The sequence below is a fragment of the Danio rerio genome, chromosome 5, assembly GCF_049306965.1.
Source record: "Danio rerio strain Tuebingen ecotype United States chromosome 5, GRCz12tu, whole genome shotgun sequence".
Classification (NCBI taxonomy): domain Eukaryota; kingdom Metazoa; phylum Chordata; class Actinopteri; order Cypriniformes; family Danionidae; genus Danio; species Danio rerio.
In genome coordinates this window covers 31,460,260-31,487,571 of record NC_133180.1, presented here as the reverse complement: position 1 = coordinate 31,487,571, position 27,312 = coordinate 31,460,260, and the positions used below count along the sequence as shown (strand labels likewise).

At 37.6% G+C, this 27,312-nt stretch overlaps 2 protein-coding genes across 6 annotated transcripts in view; one reads left to right on the top strand and one right to left on the bottom strand.

Moving 5' to 3' along the window:
* The window catches only part of ube2g1a (ubiquitin-conjugating enzyme E2G 1a (UBC7 homolog, yeast)), a 215,238-nt gene that overhangs the window by 125,689 nt on the left and 62,237 nt on the right, over window positions 1-27,312 (bottom strand). The gene's annotated exons all lie outside the window — the stretch shown is intronic.
* The window catches only part of spns2 (SPNS lysolipid transporter 2, sphingosine-1-phosphate), a 117,450-nt gene that overhangs the window by 54,389 nt on the left and 35,749 nt on the right, over window positions 1-27,312 (top strand). The window contains 1 exon segment of the mRNA NM_001083847.1: window positions 19,754-19,890. Within this exon segment, the coding sequence (NP_001077316.1) occupies window positions 19,754-19,890 (137 nt within the window).

Genomic DNA, 27,312 nt, shown 5'->3' with positions numbered 1-27,312 from the left:
CTTCGCCAGGAGGGCAGCAATCTCCTCTCGCAAGACAGGGGCGGACAGGGGGTTGACCCTGGAGAAATACACGCCCGTAAACTTGGGGGGCCGTTTCGCGAACTGAATCGCGTAACCGAGTCTGATTGTGCGTATGAGCCACCGCGAGGGGCTGGCCCGCGCTAACCAGGCAGGCAGAGCCCTCGCTAATGGAGTCATCGCTACAATCGCTGACGTACCAGCGGTGGGGCAGCGCGGAGTGGGTGTGCTGATCCGGGAAGCACGAGGGTCCCGCGGAAAAGCTGGAGGAGAGCGATTCGCTCTGGCTCCGCACCCTGACTCCGGAGAGGGGGCTGGAGGGCTGAGGGAAGGGAGACCGTCCCCCCAGCGCTCGTGAGCCACTGGCGAAGCACGTAGAGTCTGCGAGCCGGAAGGCAGCGCGTCCCGGACTGGCAGAACTCGTGCAGTCACATCCGGGGAAGGGAAAAAGTGCTCTTTTACTGATGTTTTGGTGGCACTGAAAAGTACCGTTGTTATCGGGGCCCCGCCCTCCAGCGGGGAAAGAGCAAGTTTCCTCTTCTCCGGATGGCCTGTCTCAGGGACGCTTCGCGGTCCGTTTACCGGACTTAACGGCGCCCTGGGCAGGAGGGGCTGCCTGCTTTCGAGGTGAACGCCGCGCCCGCTTGGCCGGAGGCGCAGGCGGGGGCGGGGCAGCACTCGTTGGCGGGCGCCCTCGGCGAGGAACAGCGGAGGTGGATGGCTCGGCGGGCGGAGCGGGCTTACGGCCACGCCGATAGATGACATTGCCCATCGCATCCGACTGCTCTTTCACCGCCTTGAATTCCTGGGTGAATTCACCGACGGTGTCGCCGAACAGGCCAGCCTGGGATATGGGCGAGTCAAGAAAGCGAACTTTGTCAACGTCGCGCATATCGGCCAGGTTTAGCCAGAGGTGGCGTTCCTGAACCACAAGTGTGGACATCGTCCTCCCCAGCGCACACGCGGCGGACTTAGTAGTCCGAAGAGCATAGTCGGTCGCGGTGCGCAGCTCATGTAATAAGCTTGGGTTGGACCCGCCCTCGTGCAGCTCGGCCAGCGCCTGCGCTTGGTAGCGCTGGTAGGTGGCCATCGCGTGCAAAGCAGAAGCAGCCTGGCCCGCAGCCTTATAAGCTCTGGCTCCGAGGGAGGCAGACAACCTACAGGCTTTGGACGGGAGGCGGGGCAAACCCCGCCACGTAGAGGCGCCGCGCGGACAAAGAATGACCGCGATAGCGCGCTCCACTGACGGGATCGCCTCATACCCCCTGGCAGCTCCGCCGTCAAGGGCGGTGAGGGCGGAGGCACTCGCAGCACGGGCAGAGAAAGGTGCCCTCCAGGACTGCGTGAGCCTACTGTGCACTTCCGGGAAGAAGGGGACGAGAGGCTTCGAAGGCTTCGCCTTCTGGTCCTCTACGTAGCACCCATCTAGTCGGTCCGGCCGCGGAGCTGGGGGATAAACCATCTCCAACCCCACGGCCGAAGCAGCCCGGGAAAGCACGGCTAACATGTCCGCTTCAGGATCCGATTTGACAGCGCTCACCTGCCCGGAGGGGGCGAGCGGGTCCGGATCTTCGTCGGACAGTGAAAGCCCACCCTCCGATGCCGCGGAGGACATCTGATCTCCGGTGTCAGCGAGTGTGAGAGCTACCATCTGGTTAGACGGATCACTCTCACCACCCGAAGCTTGGATGGAGCGCCGTGAGGAGCGAGAGGTCCGCGAGCCCGTGGGCGGCGGATTAGCTCCCGCTGAAACCCTCAGATCTGCCCGAGCGCCCGCTGCTTTTTTAGAACAGGAGGCAACTGGGGTGGCTCGCTCTCTTGCGAAAGTTAGCCGCGATCTTAGCTGTGCAACGGTCATGGCATCGCAATGACGACATGAACCGCCCGCGAGCACCGCATTAACATGCTGGACCCCCAAACATGCAATGCAGTGATCGTGTCCATCATCCGGAGACAGGAAACCCCCGCATCCAGAAACGCACAGTCGGAGCGCCATCCTGAAAAGGACGTGCTGCACGACTGTGTTGCTCTTTTAGGAAAGTTGCAACTATACGCACCGCTCTGGAGGACCGGACCCAAAGAACCGCAGGCAAGGGAGTAACCCAGCTCGACCGTCTGCCACCGCGAAGACCCACTCTGGACCGGGAGACACACTCGTTCGCTCTGAAGTGCTGATCAGCAAGAGGAACCCTCATCGACTCACTCAGAAAGGATCTGAAGCGAAAAGGATGGCGTCTGCTGGCTTCAGGTGTGCTTATATGCTGAGATGATTGCAGATGTCGCACACCTGCGCAAGCTTACGCTGCCAATTAATTTCATTCATTGGCCCGTTCAATACTCTCCAGATAAGCGGCTTCTGATCCGAATCCTCCCATTCATGGCACTGAAGTTCCCCAACCGAAGGGGAACTACATTTATACATATATCTATGATAGAGAGTTTTCCCTGTGGTCAGTATGCAAATATTTTTTTAAATTACGAAAATTATAATTTTACATTAATTTTCTACATCGAAGAATGAGTGACCACACAGGCATTGCAGACATACAGCATGTGTTTAGGTGCATGGAAATGTATTATCCTCCCTCCTTGTTAAATTTGATCTAATTCATGTCCTGAAACACACCCCCTCTCCTGCTTTCACTTCTCAAGCTAATAGAGTAAGTGATTCGTTTTTGAAAGAATCTCTTCTATGAACGATTCATGAACATCGATATCTTAATGTGCATATCCACCTTTCTGATCTAAATGGTATAAAACATTTGTAATATTCAATAATTTAGGATGGACAGTAGGTCTATGCACATTGAGGCGCAGGCACTATGTTATCAGGCACCCCAATAAGTTACTTCAAAAACGTTACTTTACTTAGTCGACAAGAATACAAGTTTCTGGCGCTGCAGCGTCTTGTTGTCATTTCGTTTGTCAATGTTTTCTGATTTTATTAAACAAAAAAGCATAAGCCTAGAATTTAGTGTGCGCTGGTGCTACTTTGCCTTATGGTCCGTGTTGTAAGTAATGTTACTTGGTTAGCACAAAAGTTTGTAACATTCACAAAAACGAAATCTTGACTAAGAAATGTTGTGCTTTTATATGCTGTTTGCTCGTTACTACACCCATGTGCAGCTCAAAAGTCCGGCATCATCAGATTGGCTTTATTCTCGACTAGTGCATTTAAATGACTTTTGTCCTGGGAGCACTTTACAAATGTGGCGCCAATATTAACGCATGCTCAGGGTCCGTATGCAATTTCTTGTGTATATATCTATAGTTTTGTATTGTCTTGCTAGCATTTAATATCAACATGTTGAATGTATTTGCTAATTGCTAATTTGCGCCTAAAAAGGACCTGAGACAGGTCAGCCTCATTTACCAGCACTAATCCACAAACTATTCCCGCTCTCCCTCCCCAAAAACCAACACATACACATTTTTCTTTCTGACCACTTTCACATAAAAAGTGCAGTTAGCATGGGCGTACAGAAAAAAACAACAGTACACTCCAGTTCAAATTGATGCTGCATGCAGTAAACCACATGAAAGTGCTCTCCAGCTTTCACTCAGTGCTCTGTTATTCCCATGGTTTTTTTTTCAAATCCATATGTCTTAAAACTGAGGCATGCCAAAAAGTTTAGCTTTACGAATGCCATATTGTAGCTTTATCTTGATATACTGTGCAGTAACTGCTGTTTGACACAAGTCCATTTAATCAGTGACATTTCTATTAAAGGCTGCTTGGCTCAAGCATATTTAAAAAGAAAAAATTGTTATGGAACTTTCTTTCTCTGTATATGAGGAAGTGGAGGGAAGAACTGTGGGCTAATTTGTGGACAGGCTGCCCCTGAGCTAATGGCTAAGCATTTGTCATCAGCCTTTTGAACAGAACAGAGTAATAGTCACTTGAAAGCTTTCCATCATGGCAGCGGTGACACATCCGTTTTCCTTGCTGCCAGCACAAAACACTGATAGAAGTGTATGATACGTGATTTTGGATGCATCTTTCCAGCGGCTAAACGGTTATGTAAGTTAGCGGCATTTCCATTGGAGGATTAGCAGCTGCTAGTAAAAATATCAGAGCTACTGACATTGTTTCCTTCCCTTATTTAAAGCTGGACTACTAAAAACTAACCTCTATTTTCCCCCTGACTTGAAGCATTGCAGTTCAGGGTTTGAAAAAGACTGCAATTGTAGGACGATTTATCTTCCTGTATTAGCACACACGAGGTGACCTCTGTTTATTGTGTGTTTTTACATTCTCCATGAAAGGCTGAGCTTTGAATTTCTTTCTTCCACTATACTTTCATCTGTTTGTTTTGGCTTGATTCATTGTGCTGTCTTTTCGCTCTCAAACAACTCAACATCCTCTCATATTCAATTGAGGCCTCTATAGATGGTGAAGGCACACAATGAGAAAAGACACATGCAGGTATTCATCCTTAAACACAAATATACACAGACGTCAGAGAGTTTCCTGCTTAATGTGACTTCCTCAGCATCTGTCGCTCCGCACCTGCAAAGTCCAAAGACTGTCGTTTGTCTGAGCATGCTGAGGACTGAATGGATCTGACATGCGTAATTCACTGTATCCGATGGTGCTGTGGTTTCAGATGTATTAGTAGAGTAAACTGTTTACAAGAAAGGGTACAATAGTAACATTTTCTGTGAAACCTCAGCAGTACAACTAAAATGCTTTATTTATTAATTTTACATGAAATATTTAAAGTTTATCTCTGTTCTAAATACAGTAAAATCTTTTTCTTTAAACTTCCAATTTATCAAAGAATCTTGAAAGAATCTTTAAAGTCCCCAAGAAATCAAAAATAACCATATGATTTTGTTAGCTCACATTGCTAGTTTTGTGGTGAACAACTCATCTGTGCATGTCATTAATTCAAAAAAAAAAATGTTTGCTCTTCTAATCTTTAACTGAAATCTGAAATTGCACTTCCTGTTTGTTTTCAGTTAATTCATCAGATTACGTGACTTTGATATAATAGGCATGGCTAACATATTTGTAATAACCCTTTCCCGATCTTTCTGAATGAAATGCCTACTTTATCACGTCTATTCAGGTAGAAAAAACATGCCACGCCCACTGTCTGCTCATTTAAAATTCCGTTTCTCTAGGACCTGTGGCGCATGACGAAAAGAATAACAATCGCAGCTTCCGGTTCACGGGGACTTTAATGGTTTCCAAAAAAAGATTTACGAGGAAAATAAATCGTATTTTGAGCAGCATATAATAAAATATCTGACAATATAATTTACTACTATGTACAATAAAACAACTCAACAATCAAGTCACAAGTCATGCTATTGTCAGCGCCAAAATCCTAGTGTTAAGTGCGCCGACATATAGCAACAAGATGCTTATGACAACCTGAGTTCGATTTCCAGCTCTAGATCCTTTCCCCTCTCTCTGCTCCCCATGATTTCCTGTCAATTCTCTACACTCTTCTATCCACTAAAGGTTAAAACTCCCTAAAAAACAGTTATTAAAATAAAAAACAATTTATGCTATTAAATGCTGTCTTATCACCTGCCTATTATTAAGATATTAACTGTTTATTAGTAGTTATAAAGTATGATCAGCATCCCTACTCCTACCCAAGACCCAAACCTAACTTCTACCTTACAAACTATTAATAAAAAGCGAAATAATAGTTTATTAAGCTAGTAGTGTTAGTTAATGGTTTGCTAATACCATAAATAGTGACCTAAATTAAAGTGTTACCATAAAACGTTGTATTGTACTTCGATCAAATAATTTCTTTAGTTCTTGGTGAGCATAAGTGTTTTTTTTTTTTTTTTTGTTCTGTTTTTTATATCTTACTGACCAAAAACATTTTTATATAAACGTTGTTGTAAATGTAGCAGGGTTGGTATACTTCAATAACTGGTTGAGAATTAGGCAAGGCAAGTTTATTTATACCCTGTAGCACATTTTATACAATGGTAAATGGTAATAAAAAAAAAAGAAACAAAAATGTAAAATTATTAAGAGAATTAAAAATGATTAAAACAAATAAAAACAGATCATCGAGTGAAGGCACAGCTGAACAGATAGTGTTAGCGATAGTGTTTTCAGTCTTGATTTGAACGTGCCTAATGGAGCACATCTGATTATCTCTGGAAGCTGATTCCAGCAGCGGGGGGCGTAATAGTTGAAGGCGGATTCACCCTGCTTTGTCTGAACTCTTGGAATTTCTAATTTACTCGGTCATAATGATCTGAGTGACCTGTTAGGTTTGTATTCAGTGAGTATATCTGTAGTAAGGAGCAACAAATATTGTACATTCTGCATAAATTCTGCATTTTCCTGAATATACATTTGGCATAAGCTATGAATAAACGCTGAATAAAAGCAACAGACTGGCCCCTTTTTTTTTCTTTAAAAAGGCAGAATCTGCACACCTCAGGCACCTGGCTCAATTAGTCAATGTCAAGTAATAATTTACACTCAGGTTTGTTCATTTGAAACAAAACAAAACTCAACTTCAGTGGAAAATACTTTTTTCTGAGTTTCATTTTCGAGTGCTATATTTTTTTAACCAGCACTTTTACAGCCTCTTAACATTTGAAGTATTTGTTGTTATTAATATTTTAACCTTAAATATTTTTACACTGAAGTTCCCATGACCATTACCTGGCACCGGTTAACACTTCAGCATTTCAACTAAACTATAAAAGAAAGTAAGAATACGCATGCCCCTGATGTTTCTTGGCAGATCAAAGCACAACATATTGCTCTTGTCATCATGACACAAATATGTCATCAATTTAGTCTGTAAACTGATTGGGAGATAAAGATGGTGTGACAACTCTCTAAATTCTTTATCATGCTGATATATATTTAAAAAGAAAACCTGGATGTTGTGAAAATTGCAAACATCCCATCTGAAAAAAATATAAACACTGCAGTGCTTGTGTAAAGTTACAGCATTGTTCCCATTGTGTGTTATGATTGGTTGAGCATTACATCTGAAGGCCAAGGTTGGTCTATTAGATTACTCCAAATGCCTGGTTTGATGATTACAGGATTAGGAAGTTATGAAAACATTTGCAAAGCTGGAGTGAACCGATAAGACAAGTGTGATGATTTAGTATGATGAACGCACTCCTCTGGCTTAGCAGAGAGATTCTTTAGAGAAGGAGAACAGAGACGCTCCGTCCAACATCAAGGGCACATCGGACTTTTGAAACAAAAACGTTTTAATGTTTCAAACAGCATTCCTCAAAATGCAGTGCAAAAATATGGCTGAAATCATCTCCCGTAACAGATTTATATGTAAAACTAAAACACTATTCTTAAGATATTTCTAGGTGTGGATGCTATCTGTAAAAGGTGCTCTCTGGCTACTGCTGATCATATGCATATTTTTTTCTTGCCAAAAAAATAAAAAATTGTTTTTTTCATGGTTAATTTTTCTCTTGAACCATGCTTGTTGATTGCTAGTTTTGGTGTCCCAGCAATCTTGGATGATTTTCCAAATAGAATGCTAACGTCATAGCTTTTAGTTCATTGATAGCTCTGAGGCATTTCATACTACACTGAAAGTTACTGTCACTCTCTCATGGCTGGAAGATTTGTTGACTTTTCAATATATAGAAAAAATTTACATTAGCAGGCGCCACTGACAAATTTGCTAAAAATTAGGATCCTTTACTTAATTTTGTTAAGTATGCAAAAGAACACTATACTTCTATACTGACTATTACAATTATGAATACAGCACAATACTAAATGTTATCATATTTTAAATGATTAAAAAAATTACTTGCTGACTAATGGATGCAAAACTTTTTGCTGACTAATGGTTAAAATGTGTTGTTTTAATAATAATATAAAGATTTTAAATGATGATGAATAAGTATTTTGGGGCTGTGCTGTGACATTTAATGTTTTAATGCATTAGAAAATAATTTAAAATTAAATTTGCCTGACAAACCCTTTTTTCTACTGTTGACTCATTCTGACGATATAGATGAGTTCTGATATACAAAATTTTATACAAAAGTGAGATTTTTAGTTTATATCGGTGTACTTCTACATTGCAAAAAGCTTACTAATGTAATTTGTTTTTGTTTTTTCAGCACAAATATCTAAACACAATTTTTGATTTTGTGTTTGTGTTTTTTTTATAATCTAATTTCAAGAGATTCACATGCTTATGATTGACCACGTCCCACATTAGCTATTATATGATTTACCTACCAGATCAATCCAAATGTACATAAATAACCTGATTTTTTAACTTTAGTCATCTTTGTGTTGAGGAATTTACATGTTCTCCCTGTGTTCATGTGGGTTTTTCCTCCAGGTACTCCAGTTTCCACCAACAGTCCAAAGACATGCAGTATAAGTGAAATGAATAAACCAAATTGGCACAGTATAAAAGTGTTTATGAGTGTTAAACACATGCTGGTATAGTTGGTGGTTCATTCTGCCGTGGCAACCCCTAATAATCAAAGAATAGGCCGAACAAACAAATTCAGGGGAGCTCTCGAGACCTACCTGAGCTCAAACTCCCCTCTCTACTGATGAAACAGGAGGGATCTTTTGACCTCAGGGCTTTCTCCCTGGACAGCATGCCAAACTTGCTTTACTATCAATCATCAGCTAAATGGGAACTCTTGAAATATATTTAGATTTGAGGAACAAACAGTGAGAAAACAAAAGCTGTTTCATATTAGACTAGATTTGTGTGGGTATGTGGCCTTTGATGACAGTTTGATGACATGAAAAAAAAACAATAAAATATATAAAAACAGAGGAATAGAGGAATACGTCTTAAAACAGTCTAATAGAATCTTTAGATATTTTTAAAGACAAACAAAAAACATTGAAATTGATAATATGGATTTGGAAATGCAGAAATAAACAGAAGCCATTTTCTCTTTTATTTGCAGATTAGATAACGCAACAGAGCTCAGATGATGTTTCTTTGTTCTTCCATGCCAATCTGTTTGTTTACAACAGTGATCAAATAATCGACATCCTTTTGCTTTTGTCTCCACAAACACAGTTTCACATTTTAGACTCTTCAAGCTGCATTCATGATGCAAATCCAAATTTTCAGTGAGTCACAGAACGGCGCTTTTTCAAATCCGAGGTGTCCCTGACACTTTCCGGCTAATTACGATGCCTCGACTGAGCTCAGCGTTCCCCTTATTAACCTGTTGTTTAATGCCTTCAATCTCAATACCAGCGATTAGCAAGCGAAAGCTTTTATAAGCCCTTCTAAATGAACCCGTGGCCCTGATGGGTTTGCTTTCAGAGAGCAGAAACTCATTCTGCGCATTCAGCATGTGAAGTGGAAGTTGTGTTGACTTCCACCCCGAGGCGGTGCATGAATGTGAATGTCCTTTTGCTTAGACCAGCTAGTCACGATTTTACTGTGCCCAAACACCCACTCTCACACCGTGCAAAAAAAAAAAAATGATGAGAGGTGAACAAAAGACATTATTATCATACAGGTGAAGTCGTGTTTCTCCTTGACAATTCTAGGTTGAAGCGTCGGAAATTCTTGCAGACTGAGTCACAACTGCTACTTTCTAATCAAATGAAGCTCTTTGATCAAAGGAAGCATTAGATGTGTCCTTCAATTCAGCCTACACGGCCACTTTACAACACAATCAGCTGAATAAAATTTAGTGTGTTCAGTTAAAAGGCCCTAAAATGACCATTGATACTGATTTGAAGTTTGATGATTTTACGTGTCTGTCTCTTTCTGAAGCAACTCCTACACTTATTACATCACTCACTCCTACTTCGACCACCATTGAAGGCTGAGTCACGGAGTCGAGGCGGTGCGAATAAAAAAGATACCCAAGCAATTAAATGCAGCGTGATGTCATTCGTTTAGTCATCCACAGCAAGCCCACAACACATGACCCACTTCTGCCCGTTAAATCACACTCGCCCACACTGGCTCAAATCGCCATTGGCTGATTATGCAGGGGCTGTGGAGGCTTCGTTTTCACGCAGCCTAAATATGTGTTGTCTGGAAGTGTAAAACAATCTAATGAGCCTATTAAGCAACCTGACGCAAACTTTTTGAAGAGCCGGACATTATTGCGCTCTGTTTTGAATGCAACTGCGACTCTTGGCCGCTCCGCCACGCCTGATGCTTTTCTGTGATGAGAGCGGATAATTGCAGTATGTAATTTGCATCAACAGAAGCAGGTTGGGTTTCCTCTGTTTTTGCAGCGATTCGCAGGTAGCGGAATGCGAGTTGGCATCTCTGCTATTTCATTACGAATGAGTTCTGCTGTCAAGACTGAACCACAAAATCAAAACAGAGATGTTTCAGGCATGTGGCATCTCAGACACGGTGACAAAAATCTGGTTGCTCTTTTAGTTTAGGCAGTGAACTTTTAAAGGGAATTTATGTTTGGGTCAGAGGTTTGGAATTCTGCTAAAAATTCGACTTAAAAAAGGGATAATGCTAGATCATGACATGAAGTATGTAGAATGCATTAAGAATGTCAGAAAGATGTGTGGATGTACATACTGTACAGTTTCCTCATGCCAGGTTAAACGTGGTGTATCACATGAAGCTCTTTTATTCTAAATGAACACCATACAGGTTTCATATATAAATTATAGTTACTTAATATCAACAGGTGTGTAACAATGTTCATTTTTTGTACATAAGAAGCCAAGGTTGCATTTTTCTTATTATAAACACAGTGAAGACCTCAATATATTTGAATATTACTATATTTGATTTATTCATGTAATGGCAAAACAGAGGTATTTTTAGGTATTTTTATTGTTTTTTATTGTTATTGGCAAGAGCAATTTGCAATTTTTAACTAAGCATTTTAATGCATTTTGGCCATTTACATTTACTGGGTACACCTTACTAGTACTGGGTTGGACCCCCTTTTGCCTTCAGAACTGCCTTAATCCTTCATAACATAGATTCAACAAGGTAGCCTACTGAAAACAATCCTCAGAGAGTTTGGTCCCTATTGACATAATAGCATCACGCAGTTGCTGCAGATTTGTCGGCTGCACATCCATGATGTGAATCTCCCATTCCACCACATCCCAAAGGTGCTCTGTTGGATTGAGTTCTGGTGACTGTGGAGGCCATTTGAGTACAGTGAACTCATTGACATGTTCAAGAAACCAGTCTAAGTTGATTCACACTTAATTAAATGGCGTGTTATCCTGCTGGAAGTAGTCATCAGAAGATGGGTACACTCTGGTCATAAGGGATGGACACAATTGGTCATAAGGATGTTGAATTGGTACTAATGGGCCCAAAGTGTGCCAAGAAATTATCCACAACACCATTACACCTCCACTAGCTTGAACTGTTGATATAAGACAGGATGGATCCATGCTTTCATGTTGTTGATGCCAAATTCTGACCCTATCATGCGAATGATGCAGCAGAAATCAAGACTTATCAGACCCGGCATTGTTTTTCCAATCTTCTATTGTCCAATTTTGTTGAGCCTGTGTGAATTGTAGCCTATGTTTCTTGTTCTTAGCTGACAGAAGAGGTTCCCGGTGTGGTCTTCTGCTGCTGTAGCCCAGGGTTGGGCAAACTCCTGAATGGCCTTAGTTTTGCACAGTTTAGCGCCAACACTAATCAAACACTCCTGAACATGCTAATCAGTGTCTTCAAGATTACTAGAAATCTTCAAGCAGGTGTGTTTGATTAGAGTTAGAGCTAAACTGTGCAGGACACCGGCCCTCCAGGACTGAGTTTGCCCACCCCTGCTGTAGCCCATCCGTCTCAAGGTTAAATGTGCTGTGTGTTCAGAGATGCTCTTCTGCATACCATTTTTATTCATATTTTAAATAGTTTGCATTGTGTGCATGTTTAATAGTGATAGATTGTCCGGGTTGGTGTTGTATATAATGGTACAAAAACTTTTTAATAAACTGGCAGTTCATTTTCTGCTATTTTCTCCAGATATTACTTCTTATACATTATATTTTTTTCAAATTACTAAAATGTCAATAAAAATCAATTTGTCAACAGTCTCAACAGAGCAGAGATCAACATCCAATAATGCAATTCACAACTGTAAATAAACACTAAACACATGTAAATCACAAAATATAAAAACCTTTAATTAACAAATTATTCCAGTGTAGGTTTTACTGACAGCATGTCATGATTTGCCAAGTACGATGCGATCTTGGATTAACAACTACAGTATGTAGATCATGGAACATCATTTATGTTCGAAAATGTACTCCATACCTATTCCCTACCCCTAAACCCAACCATATCTGTAAATTATCCTTTTAGAGGAGAATAACAGTTTGATTATTATTCTACATGATTACAATCATGTAGAAGTGCATACACCCAACTTTAAGCCTAAACTTAAAGTGTAAATGTATCTCTTATTTCTGATTGGCTGATTGGAATGTTGTTCCAGGATCTTGGTGAAATCAGGTTGGCGCTAACGGACTCAAACCAATAACAAGTGGTGTCTTTGAACAAATAACAAAAAGACTCATCTACTGTGCATGTGATATTGACTAAACTGTTTCTGCTATGGGTTTTGATCTAAAGATGGAACCAGCTCATAAGAAACATTTTAAATATCATTTAAGGTTCATCAGTGAGACTCATATCAGATCACGTACAATAATCAAATAAGCCTTCATAAAAGAAGTATTTGTTCACCAGCCTTAATGCCATTCTATAGGCAACATGACGCATGCAGCGTTCCCCTATATCCTCCATGTGTCTATTATTAGCATTATAGCATAGTGTGAGTCTCACATGCCATTGACATGCAGCTACAGTACACTGACTCTCTACAATGAATCACTGTGCCACAGCCACTGAAACCATTTCTTCCACTGCAAACATAATGCAAAGGTTGTCTAAAACCCAAAGAAATATTCCAGAAAAGGACTTTTCCGTGGTCTCCAATATGGTTTGCAATATTTGTGCATATGAAAGAGCATGCACAAATAGCACAGCGTATATAGTTTCTTTGGTTCCTGTTGCTAAAAACACAGCGTGGAAAACAGCAATACAGTTGTGTGGCTAACTATAGCGGTAACATATTAAACTGAAGAACTATTGAGTATAAAAAAGAGGAAATAAAAAGGGTCACGACTCTCTGACAGACGGCAAGCATGGATGAGGTGAAGGTGCAGTGTTTTTGTCATTCTTTGTCAGGATGGTGACAGGATGTAATCCATCTTTTTATCTTCTTTCATCCCTCAAGAAAAAAACAGAGGAGGATGGCTGTGTACACTCATCTATCTAGGAGCATTTCTGACAGTTTCAAGTTGGCATGAATTTTAAATAGAAGGCAAATAGCAGTGAGTGACAGAGGAACATTGCACTTTAAACGGGAGGGAATGACATTTACAGGCGGTCAATCAGCCACTTGAAACGCGTTACACAGTTAACAGTCATGTTTTCGTAAGAAACGCCTTCTTAAAAAACACCATTTGAGGTCATATAAGGCTTGCTTCAAGTCTGAAAATTCTTTAAGTAGTCACCTGAGAGGACCGGTGAGATGTGTGACATGCCTCAAGACTTTTCATTATGAGGAAGTTAATTCATGCTGAAGATGCTTCAGGGGAATAACTGCATGTCAGAGCAATCACAGAAGACAAAAGATAATATATTCAGGGTATATGCTGGAACCCTAAAGGTCATTTCAAGTCTTTTTAAGACTTTTTAAAGAGCTTCTCTAAGTATTTTTAGACCTCATCGCCATTTCAAGTTCCAATCACTATCAAACCTTTAACTTAATAAACAGTTGTAAAAACAGTTCTAGTTAAATAAATCAATAGATCATGCAACAAAACTCTGTAATCTCGGAAGCTTGAAGCTTGAAAGAATAAATTACGTGGTTGTTTTGAGTGACAGGCTTCAGCCACTGTTTAAACTCGCCTTTATCCAACCAGGGGTACGCAAACTTACATTTTCCCATTTTGCTGTCTGTTTCGCTCTATGGTTTGACTACATGTGGAGAGCGTCACATTATTTTCCCCCGTTTGTCGCAAACTACGTGACATCACCAGGATGGAGAAGCTTGGCCGGACCAAACCAATCCTGTGGATTGAGCACACCGTCGTTAATATTAGGAGGAATATGCTTTTTGGCAGTCAAATACGCTTAAACAAAATTTCAGACCTCGTAAAAATGTGAATAAAACTTTTTAATACATTTTAAGGACCTTAATTTTCTCATTAGTGATTTATCAACTTTTAATACCATTTAAGACCCTGTGGACACCCTGATATAACACATTTTATAAGGGTTTTCTTTTCTATGAATCATCCTCTGTGAAATCACATATCAGCCGTTTCTGAAATTCTCAGACTGTCTGACAGTCAAAGCTATTTTCACATTCTGATGCTTTCTGAAACTTCAGCAGATTGGTGTTTTCATCTTCAAATGTTCTCCTCTTAACAAATAGCTGCTTATCCACACTGAAGCGTCAGTAAATGTACTATACATGAGTAAAACACAAGACGTCTAGCGTTTATTTACTTTCTGCCACTTTGAAATGCCAATTTTAAGTAAAGACAGTCTTTTTGTTTCTCTTTCAATGGACAAACATTTAGGTGGAGTTCTGACTGCAAGATACCACAAGAGTTGCAAAAATGGGAAACCGGGAAACATGCCAAAACAAATGTGGCAAAATGCTGGACTGCTTCGAAAAACCCTGTTCTGCTGATGACACATCTTTGTCCAAACATTAAAGATGATCTCAGAAATAAACACACTTTACAGCTATCACCCCTAAGTACAGACAACCGACTGCATAATATGACTGATAATGTGTCATCATTTACAAAGTCTCAGGGTCCACAGTCCACATTATCTGATCTCTATTTTCCTTGACAGTCTTGTCTGTGTGACCAGATGGCCAATGTAGAAAAATCAGGTTTGGTTTTCTATATTAAAACAGTAAATAGTAATACTAAAATACTGCACTCTGGCTCAGTGTTTAGCACTGTTGCCTCAAAGCAAGAAGGTCTCTAGTTTGAGTCCCGGTTGGGTCAGTGGGGCATCTCCTTGTGGAATTTGTTCTCCTTTCCTCTGGGTGCTCTGGTTTCCCCCACAGTCCAAAGACACGCAGTATAGGTGAATTGGATGAACTAAAATTGGCCTTAATGTATGAGTGTGTGTATGTGTGTGTGTGTGTGAAAGTTAGAGTTTATGGCTCTTTCCCAGCTGAAGGGCATCCGCTGCGTAAAACATATGCTGAAATAATTGGCAGTTCATTCCACTTTGGCGACTTCTGAAATGGAGAAAAGTGAATGAATGAATGAATGAATACTAAATAGTATGGAAATGCTGCCATAGTATTTGCTGAGCAGGTAGTCAAACAGGTATACCTAAAGAAACAACCAGTGACTGGTTGTTAATTGGAGGGTTGACCAATCAGTATCATGAATGCAAGCTCTTTAAAAGCTATAAATATAGTTATATTTCAGCATGAAGCACTTTATTTTTGTTATTTTTCTTATGTACACACTATAAGCGATTATAATCATTACATAAACAATTTTTAGATAAACCTAAGCTTAACCCATGTAGACACCTTATAATACCAGTACTTTCTTAAGTACACGTCAAGTATACGCACTATACATTTTTTTGGACTATTGTCACCATAATACGACCCTTTTGATTTTAATGAAACATGCAAAGAAAAGCAGCTTAAAGTGTGTAATTGCCCTTTTAGCTTTGTTTCTCATTTGTAAATTACTTGGCATCTGCTAAATGACTAAATGTAAAATGTCTAGTCTTTGTCCCTCTGTCAAGAATTCATCCTTAACGCGAAACACACCCTGCTGAGAATGAACATTTAGATCTGTCTAACATGCTAATTCAGAGCAAAGTGTTCGTCAGGGAAGGAAGAGGCCATGAATATTTCAGGAGCTGTTCACTGCACACATGTTGTGTGTTTGGTGCTTATCCATATGTTCTGTCTCTATCTGGATACTGCGTGTTTCTGTCTGTCACAGCCTCACACACACACATACGCGCATCCACAGGTGTAACTGATGTACAGGGTTATATGATGTGATGAACACAGACAGGGAGGGAGGTTATTAACAGAGGAATTAGCAGAGGACACAGCTCAGGGTAATGGGAGGAGATCAACATCGCAGAAAGCAGGAGAGGTGTTGATTGCTTTAGTTGAGCTGTGCTTAGATGGATCATAGCCTGTGGGACTTCAGTTCATTCAGAATTTCATCCACCGTCTTGGTCAAGCGCACATTATATGCCTTTTCAACTGGGGTTTTATTCTTTCTTTTGTAATAAAAATAAGAACTACTGTACACTATTTAAGCATAAAACTATGATTACAGTTGTTATTAGGACTAAACTTTTAAATATTATCTAAGACCCGGAACGATCAATTAATGATGAAATTTACAAACCATATTCCATTAAAGCATTTTGTTAATATGTAATATGAAAAAACACTGTTTATCAAACAATACAGGGATTTAATTATTTAATTTATTATTTTAACTGAGTCCATTTGAATATTTTTATAAAATAATTAATAATTACAATTAACAACAACAATTTACTGTACAATTTACAGTAACTTACTGGCAATTTTGGTCGCCAGTAAGACTGTACTTTTACAAGCGCACTAACTTTACAGAATTTTTACAGTGCACTTATATATTTATAAAAAGGCAATATTTAAGTTTATTTTACAGAATAATACAATTGACCAATAAAAAAGACAAATAATTTAAACATTATTAAAAAAAATGACAATAAAGGCTGTTCTTTAGAACTTTTTATTCGTCAGAGAATGTGAAAATTAATGATAAAAGTTATTAAGCATCACAAATTTTCAGCATTTACTATAATAATAAAAAATAATGAAGATCCAGCTTCAACATCATCACAGCTATTTTGAATTGAATAATTTTTCACAAAACAAATGTTTTACGGTATTTTGATTTTAAAAAGTACACTAAATGAGCAAACAATAACTCTTTCAAAAACAAAAACTTCTGCACAAGGCTTTCAGCTGAAAGAAGTTTTCAAATTACCATACGCAATGTGTGAAAACAACAAGAGCAGCTTACAAAGAAATGACATGTCAACAGTTTCATCATAAATGTTTTTTTATTCGTCATTTTTCAGATTCAGAGTCTTCAGTTTTGAAACCACCAGTTTCACCATCCACTTGATCAAATCATCCTCTTGACTGAATCAAACCTGATCCACTATATGCTAATATAAACCAGTATAAACCTTTAAACCACCCAAACGCAGTTTACTCCCATTTGTTTTGTATTCGCTCCACTCATTCGTGTTTCTGGAATGGTTTTCAAAGGAAGCCTAATCACGACCACTAAGCGAAAGAACTCGTGGATGAAATAGCAGATCATTTAGCGTAGTGCTGCTGTAATTTGTACCGATTCGAGTGTGCTGAGAGAGCGTTGATTTCCCAGCAGGCTTGGCGTGGGCTCTGTGCCTGTTTCTAGAGTGGATATGTTCAAAGCAGGTCGAGCTTTGGCTTGAACAAGCAGCCAAGTATAATACAGGCCAATGTTTCCGGTGGCTTCGGCAAATTCATGCCTTCCGCAAAAAAATTGGAGTTATTATATATCCAAACATGGCCGTTGATCATGGGTGGGTGACAGCTATAGCTCCAGCCCTGACTTTATAGCCACAGACTTGATGTGTGACTGAGGTCTTGCAAACTCAATATATCTCAAAAGGGAATTAGATGCGATTTTAAATATCATGGCATTGTATATTCAGTATCTAATGGGCTTTACAACCCACAGACTGCAATTCTGTTAAAGCACAAGTGCTAACACTACTGCTTTTCTTTATTTAGATCCTCAAAACCGACAGCTCTGAAGTTTCCAGATGAACATTAGTACCCTGTGCCATCCACGCATACTGTAACATATTCTGAAAGTATTTCAGATGCCCACACAATGTCACGCAATCAGCTGAGCAATTAAGAGATTGTACACAATGACATGGTAGAGGCACTTATACAGAAAAAGAAAACTACGTCATGTCAAGTCGTCTTTATTACCGCTTTGTACAATCAATGTAGATACTGATCAAAGCTGCAGTTCTTGAGGCTCCTATAATTGAGGCCAAATTATAATAATAAAAATTCAACACCCTTTAAGTATATACATGTTTTGTCCATTCAATGAACATCCAGTCAGTAGTACTTCCTGAACATTATACCAACATAATATAACATTGATTTTCAAAATCACAAACAGTAACATTTTAACATTTTTACTTTAATTTTGAGTTTTTTGTTTTATGGATTGCACCTTAAAAAAGTTTCAGCAATGAATTAGTACATCAATATGATGTATATATATATATATATATATATATATATATATATATATATATATATATATATATATATATATATATATATATATATATATATATATATATATATATATATATATATATTATTATTATTATTATTATTATTATTACTGGAGATTTAATTTCAGTAACAGATTTTAAACCCATTGTAATGAACAGACATAGTTGAAAAAAAATCCTGATCTAAAGCTTACAGTGTTACAAAAGATTTTAAACTTTAATTAGTAAGCACAATCCCTCTTTTTTACATACAGTCTATAAAATTTTGGCAAACATATCAATAAATGTGAATAAAAACATTATAAATGTGTCTAGAGTGAAGTGATGCCATGCTGCTTTTCAGTGGAGTGGATTTATTTCAAATTGCAACATGCTGTGCCTTACTGCCATTTGATTGGATGACAATCGTCCACACTTATGGATTGCAGGCTTAAAATTGGATGAAATGCTCAGGAACCACAACAAACATGAGCTGACATGTGATGTTTGTTGTAATGGACACAGGGTCTGAAGGGGTTAACAAGGATGAATGGGTAAATAATAAAAAGTTTAATAATAATATTTAATTTGGGGTGGGATATATTTAATAAATTGTAAATAAACTATTGACAAATTTTGTTTAATTACTGCATTAAAAGATTACATAATTCTGGCTTCATGACAAAAAGGAATGGATATTAAATGAAAAATCTTATACAATATGAATAATAGTTTACAGAAATATATAAACAGTCAAATAAAATGACGAAAATAAAACTCAAACAAGTTATAAAATATAAGACCAATTTATTGAAATGGTAAAAGTAAAACATACAAAATATAAATTTTACAGAAACTAAATAAAAATACAGAAATTAATTAATATTATATATTTTTATATCAAAATGTAGAAATCCTTATATAATAAAATTATATTATATTTTTTTATTTGATTTCTTATGTCATTATTATTAATGAAAAAAATGAGAAATTGATCAAAATATATTTAGAAACTTAAAAAAGAAGCATCTTTTTTTTATAACTGCAAATCTACAGTCACGGCACACTGCTTGGCAAAAGCAATCTTAAATGAAGAATATTTTTGCATGTTTATGTTTATTTAAGTTATCAGTCTTAACACATAAGGGAATCATGGGTAGAAAGTAAATTAGGGAAACCAAAACAGGGAATTGTAAAGCTTCCTCGTCATTTAGAAGAATAAGGATTCACAAGCAGACATCGACAGAATTTGTATCAACTTTTTTAGTTTCCATCTGCACAAGTGGGATTTTAGTTTTTCCAAAAAAGAACTGAAATTGTTATTTTTACAATGACTTCAATGTATCAGGAAACAAATAAAGAAAGAAAGTTAAACATGTCCGCTTCTGTTTTCTTTTTTCCAGTCTTCATCTGCAGTTTCATGGTGGCCGCCCCCATTTTTGGTTACCTGGGGGATCGCTTCAACAGAAAGATCATCCTGAGCTGTGGAATCTTTTTCTGGTCCGCTGTGACGCTGCTAAGCTCTTTCATTACCAAAGAAGTAAGCATCACATATTCCCTCCTCTACAAGCATCATCCTAAACTTTTCAATGTGTCCTCTCAACCGCTTAAAGACATCATGTCATCCTGACAATCTTTTTAGGAGAAGCTTTTAAAATATAAATGTAGCTTGTTTGTACCCAGAAAGGTTTGCATTGGTTCCTGCAGTGCTCGTTTGGGTATTTTTAGAAGCATCTCTAGAGCTCATTCAGTTTCTGGCTCATTTGAGAGCGCTTTGAAACGACACTCTAGTCATTCAACATAACAGCATAAAGAAAAGTCAGTCTACTTCATCATTTAGATGTCTCTCACTCTTGCACTCTCTCTCACCCTTTGCTTTTTCCTTTTCCCGTTTGCTAAGATGAAATGATTAAATGACATGCTCACTTAGCATAACACTAGGATTGTCTCTGAAGACCTCTTGCTATAAACGAGACCGATGTTTGTCTTCTCTCTTCTATATCTTTTACTCTGTTTAATCTTTCCTTTATTCACACACTGTGTCATTAGGAGATCACAGCTGTAAAGACAGCCACTAAAACTAAACATACATCGAATATTCACCAAAATGATCGACAGAGAAAAAAAAGGTGTAAAAATTTCTAAAAAAACAAACAAACAAAAAAAAAACATCTGATATACAGAGGGGGAAAATCACATAAATGCATTTTTTTAAAGCATGCTACAAAACAAAGACCTCGCTGCTATATATAAAATAAATTGTATTTAGTACGCAATGTCAGATGTCTCAGCTCTGAACGATCTTAATGTCTCCAACAATAGACCTACATAATAGAAAACAATTACATGGAAAATTTTAATGCTTATAAAAAGGTCTGAGGTAATCCGACGTGCACACTCATTTTTTTCTTACTGTAAAAACACCACCAAACATAACTGATGTCAACTTAATCATACAAGTTTCTGGAATTGAATAACAACACGACAACTGCAACTAACCATTACAATTTTTCTAGCAAAATTTAACTGTCAATAAAATGTGGTTATTTTATTGGCTTGTGTTCGTTTTTTATTACATATATTTATATATGTATTTTAAAGTTACTTATTTTAAAACAATAAATTTTTACTTTACATTAAAAAAGTCTTTTAAAAATACTTTATTATACTATGTTACTTTATTTATTAAAATAATAATGTAATATAATATACAGTAATATATTAAAATATAATATAATGTATTATAATATACAGCAATATAATATGTTATGTAATGTAATATAATATATAAATATATAATATAATAAAATATAATATAATATATAATAATAATAAAAATAATATAATATAATATAATATAATATAATATAATATAATATAATATAATATAATATAATATAATATAATATAATATAATATAATATAATTAGATGTATTTACATTAGATTAACAAGTGCATCCGGATTTTTTTGTTTCGGTCCCCAAAAACTGGCTGTAGTAGTTACCACAGCAACTATACGTTTCCTACAGTAGAGTGCATAAATGTATGTGCTTGTGGTAAACAGAAATTTATACACAGAAATTGAGACAACAGGCAAGTCAACCCAAGGACGGCAGACAAAATCATGAAATCATAATTGACAACTATTGTCTAAAATACCTCACAGAAAGTCTAAGTCTCATTGTGTGTGTGGCCCAGTCTCCATGGAAGTTATTGCAACAGAGATAGGCAGTGGCAGCTAATTAAAAGCCAATGTTAATGAGAGGAAGACTGCAAAATGACAGTGGAGGAATGTTCCTTGTGGCTACACTAACTGATCTGACTGAAATCTTCTGACATGGTGCATGTGTTTACGTGCAGTTTTGTTCTCATTAGCCTTTTTCCGCAGTCTTTATGTAAAAGAAGCATGTAAGTGTGTGTGTGTGTGTGGTCGGGATATGACGAATGAACTCCAGGGGGGGTATAAACGCATTAATCCCTCCAATCTGCAATGCTGAGTCGATACTGACAGGACAAGCCAGCCTGCATCAAAGTCACATGATCCGCACACACATGCACATATGCATACATGAGCCTGGAGACTGCAGATTTCCCTTTATCTGTCAATCACACGACCCACAGCAGCGCATTGTTATATAACACTCTCTACCAGATCATCTCGTATTTACACACAAGCTCATCATCACCATCACGTTAACGTTACAACGTTACTGCAATGTTGCCGCAAGGGCTGGCTTACAATATTCATCACCATCATAAGGAGCGTATTGGGTTTCATAAGAACACACAGGCATGATACAAATAAAAAAAAAAAAACTATGAGATGAAGAAATCGTCTTATGGAATTAGAAATCTGAGTGTGGTTTTTGATGAAAATAGTAGGTTGTCCATCATAGATTCGCTTTGCTTTAAGATGGAATATCTTTGTATGGCTTAAACTGACCAGCGGATCTATTCGTCATGCAAAATCCCTCTTTAAAATACTCAACGCACAGCTTCCTTTAATGAGATTTCTAAAGGCTTTGGGCAGAGATAGTCAATTCGCTGCACTGAGTTGTTGCAACAACATTGAAAAAGACTTTTTTTGCTAATAAAAATCATGATCCGAATCCAAAGTGAAAATTGAAAGCTAGACTTCAAGATGTCTGTTTCCCATGCAAATTCCCTCGGCCATATTTAACTTTATTGCTTTGCTTCTGTCAGATGACAAGAAAACAAAACGTCAGGGGGTGTCAACTCGGTGGTGGTGGTTTATTCAGTTAGATATGCACATATTCGTGCATGTATTTGAAATCTCATGTTTATGTAAATGGTTGAGGGATGAGGGAAATCAGATGTGCACAGACAGTCCTGCAGTAGTGCAGAGCCATGAATTGGTTGAGGATTGGAGCAGAGACAACGAGACGAATGCTTTGACTTTGTTGTTCAACCTTGGGCTTTCAGAATTTTCAAAATAAATACTGAATTGTGAGTGTAAAAAAAAATGAAATGGTGTTATTGAAGTCCTAAACACCCCTAATTACATTTATATCCAGTTTGAAGATTCACATTTACACTGTAAATATTATAATAAAACAATTTAAAGAGATAAATAACTGTTTCTATGCAAATTAGGCTGCTTTAATGAGTTAAAGTACATGTAAATTATTTATTTTGGTTTAGTACTGCACAGTGACAACATAAATGCATATTAGTTCATTTAAAAACATTATTATAATATAACACTACAATAAAAAAAACTATATAACGCAATTAAATAGGTGGCGTGGTGGCACAGTGGGTAGCACGTTTGCCTCACAGCAAGAATATCGCTGGTTCGATCCTCTGCTGGGTCATTCGGCATTTCTGTGTGGAGTTTGCATGTTTCCCTGTGCTCACGTGGGTTTCCTCCGAATGCTCCTGTTTCCCCTCGAGTCCAAAGACATACACTATTGGTGAATTGGATAGGCTAAATTGTCTGTAGTGTATGTGTGTTAATGGAAGCGTACGGGTGTTTCCCAGTGATGGGTTGCAGCTGGAAGGGCATCTGCTGCATAAAACATGTGCTGGATAAGTTGGCAGTTCATTCCACTGTGGCGACCCCAGATTAATGAAGGGACTAAGCCGAAAAGAATATGAATGAATGAATGATAATGCAATTAATGGCTATGTTTTAACAAACAAACAAATAAATAAATAAACAAACAAATAAATAATATAAACACAATATATCCTACTGAACAGTCAAATCGTAAAGCTTCAAGATCATATATCATCTCACAATGAATGTCACACACAGTAAATGTGTGTGTTTTTTTCACCTCAACTAACCGCTCTCCAGAAGTGTGCATGTACATGAATTTTTCATGTGTGAGCTAATGTTGAGGTGAAAGAAGGGAAGGTTGTGTAATAAACAAACCGACCCTGGTCCACACTCTCTTACTCGCTCACAGCCCTTCTGTCAATAAACAAGCAGCACACAGCTTTTGTCATTTTTAAGCAGAGTCACGAAAAGCAGGAAAGCAGCTGAAAGAGAGAGGGAGGGATGGATGGAGAAATCCTCTCAGTGCCAGAGGAGAACCCAGCCTGCTGCAGTCGCTCGCTGCTGATTCCTGTCACGTATACTAAAGAAATTCCCCTGCTGAGAATTATGTAACATCCAACAACAAGTAAAGTTGTTTTTCGTTCGGCTGTATGTATGTCGTGGGGCTGCTGTCACACCAAAGACCGTCAGGTGGAAAAGAATTAAAGATGATAAGCAGGGAGTAAGAGAGTAAAGAAATCGAAATTGACCATCGGATGTCCAGAAGACTTGTAGTTTAGTCATTCATTGATCTGCCATTTTCATGCAAAAGGAAATCATAAATTAAAATAATATAAGCAAAACATGTATACATTTGCTTAGGGAGAAAACAAATTGTTGTTGCATAAATGCTTTAAATCTACATAATCACATTTCATTTTTTGGTAAATCAATTATTCTAATTAGCACTCATTAAATTATTCAACTCCATTGAGCTACTAATAGTAAAATCAAGTAATAGTACATTAACTAATAGTAAAGACTGACATTAAAAAAATATATATATTTAAAGTAAATTTCTTTTGATCAAAGAATCATAACTTAAGCCTAAATCACAATAAATGAATAAACAAATAAATAAATAAATGAATATATTTATAGTGTATTTTATGTAAGCACATTAATGACTATATTTACACTAATTAAAAAAATAAATAAAAAATAAGTAAATAAATATTAAACAAGTGCAAACCCCAATTTTGTTTTACTTCAATGCAGATTGTATTTACACTTTTTAAAATATATATTAATTCATTCATTAATTAAGTTAAAATAAATTAAAAACAAATGCCAACACCAATTTTGTATTACATCTATGCATAAACTTATATTTACACTGTTTAAAAAAATAATAAATTGATGGATGAATGAATGAATGAATGAATGAATGAATGAATGAATGAATGAATGAATGAATGAATAAATGAATGAATGAATGAATTAATTAATTAATAATATTAAAAATAAATGCAAAACCCAATTTTGTTTTACTTCTATGCAGATCCTTATATTTACACTATTTAAATACATACATACATACATACATACATACATACATACATACATACATACATACATACATACATACATACATACATACATACATACATACATACATAGATCGATGGATGGATGGATGGATGGATGGATGGATAATATTAAAAACAAATTCAAAACCCCAATTTTGTTTTACTTTATGAAGATCCTTATATTCACACTATTTAAATAAATAAATAAATAAATAAATGGATGGATGGATGAATGGATGGATCATGGATGTATGCATAAATAATATTAAAAACAAATGCGAAACCCTATTTTGTTTTACCTAATGCAGATCCTTATATTTACAGTTTAAAACAGACAGACAGACAGACAGATAGATGAATGAATGAACAAATAAATATAAAAAACAAATGCAAACCCCAATTCTGTTTTACTTCTTTGCAGATCCTTATATTTACACTATTTAAATAAACAAACAAACAAATAAATAAATAAATAAATAAATAAATAAATAAATAAACAAAAATAAATAAACAAAAATAAATTAATAATTAAATATTAAAAACAAATGCCAAGCCCAATTTTGTTTTATCCTTTTAGGTGTGTATGTATATATGTATACATGTTGTGTATTTTATTTAAGTAAGCATATTAACGACTATATTTAGACTATAGACTGCATATAGCTATCGCTATGTGCAAACAAACATACTCTCATCTCATTACAGGAAGCTTGTTAGTACACAAAAATCTGTCATACCAGCATCTGGCAGGTCAGGTGCCTTTGTAAGCCCTCTCAGGAGATGGAAGCGTGCTTTGACACATCAGTGTATGTGTGTGTTTGTGTGTACATGTGTGTGCACCATCTATGAGCATCATATCATAAATGGATGGCCTGCTGTCTCTAGAGAACGTCCATATTTTTGCTCTTTACATTTTCCTCAGTCCATCATTGTTGGGTGTGTCAAGAGACTCCCCGCGGCTGGCAGTAATAAAAATGAGATATTATGAAAGAGAGGAAAAAGAAAGAGGTCAAACCGTAAAGAGAAATAGACTGTGAGCAGAAGCAACAGAGGAATATATATCTAGCCTCCTCAGTTGGATGACTGCCAGGGTGACCCAAATACTCAACAGCAGTATGGATGTCCATTACACACCCACGGCTAAACGTCTTCACACGAACGACTATATATACAGCGAGTCTAGGCCATTTCAGGGAAGGGTGGTTTCTTAGTCTGGCTTCCTTCCTCTGTGATAGAGGTCAGAGGACAACAGCCACATGTTCCCACTCTTTCAGAAATGCAGGACACTTGCTGCTCGTCTGCCACATGCTCAGTTTTGATAATGAATGTTAAACTTCTTAGCGGTCTCAATATCAACAGATTTACGAAAAGATCAGTCTGACAGTTGGCATCTACAAAGCTCAGTTTAAATGACGATTTTTAATGTCAGTTATCACAGTCATTGTGTCAGATTGTGTAATTTTGTGTAGATAAAATTTGCTGTGTCATGGGAAACTAATTTTGCTTCTCTATCAATCATCATGTGACATATACGATGTGCATTCTGTCATCAAGAAGCTGCATAAATGATAAAAGTCTGTTATTGTCTGATTTGTTACTGTGCATTCACACGGGGCTTCAGTGGCAACACTTGACCGAGAGTGTGAAGTTTGGGCTGATGCGATCGTCATAGCAGCATCAGCCAATTAAATTAGTCCGCAACCGGCTACTTTCTGAGCTTGGGTATTTGCATGAAGCGATCTGATTGGCTGACGCTTCCGTTGGCACTTGAAAAGTTGAAAATTTTCCAACTTCTGCAGCGAGCATCGGCACTAAAGTGGCGCTGATGGATCCACTATGCAGTTCGGCAACGCCTGACGTCACCCATTCAAAGTGAATGGGAAGCATTGATGCTGACGCCCCGCATTAATGGGGCATTAGTTTACATGCTAATTTCAGTACTCGGTCAAAAGGTTGCAGAAGTGCCTCAGCTATCAATTGACAACCAGGGTGCAGTTTGGAGGATTGACCCCCCTAATTAACGCTTGATCAACCCTGAAAGACGTCAAAACAAGGTGTATGAGGGGAGGGAAAATGGGGGTCAGCCATAGTGAGAAATAGTTTAAGCTGATCTGTATTTTAAATAATAATGTTAGTGATTAAAATAACAGATATTATAAATATACATTTGACCAACACTATAATGGTCTTACTGATCACCCATATAGCAGTCTGAAACTAGACCCGGTGCTCCCTATGGCCAGTCCGCCCCTGTGTGCTCCTACTGGTCATTGTCACTCATGTAAAAGAACTCATCATATAAAATGAAGGAAATAATTAAACATGCTAGACTTTCTGCAATGACATTGTAAAACTAGAAATTACATTGGT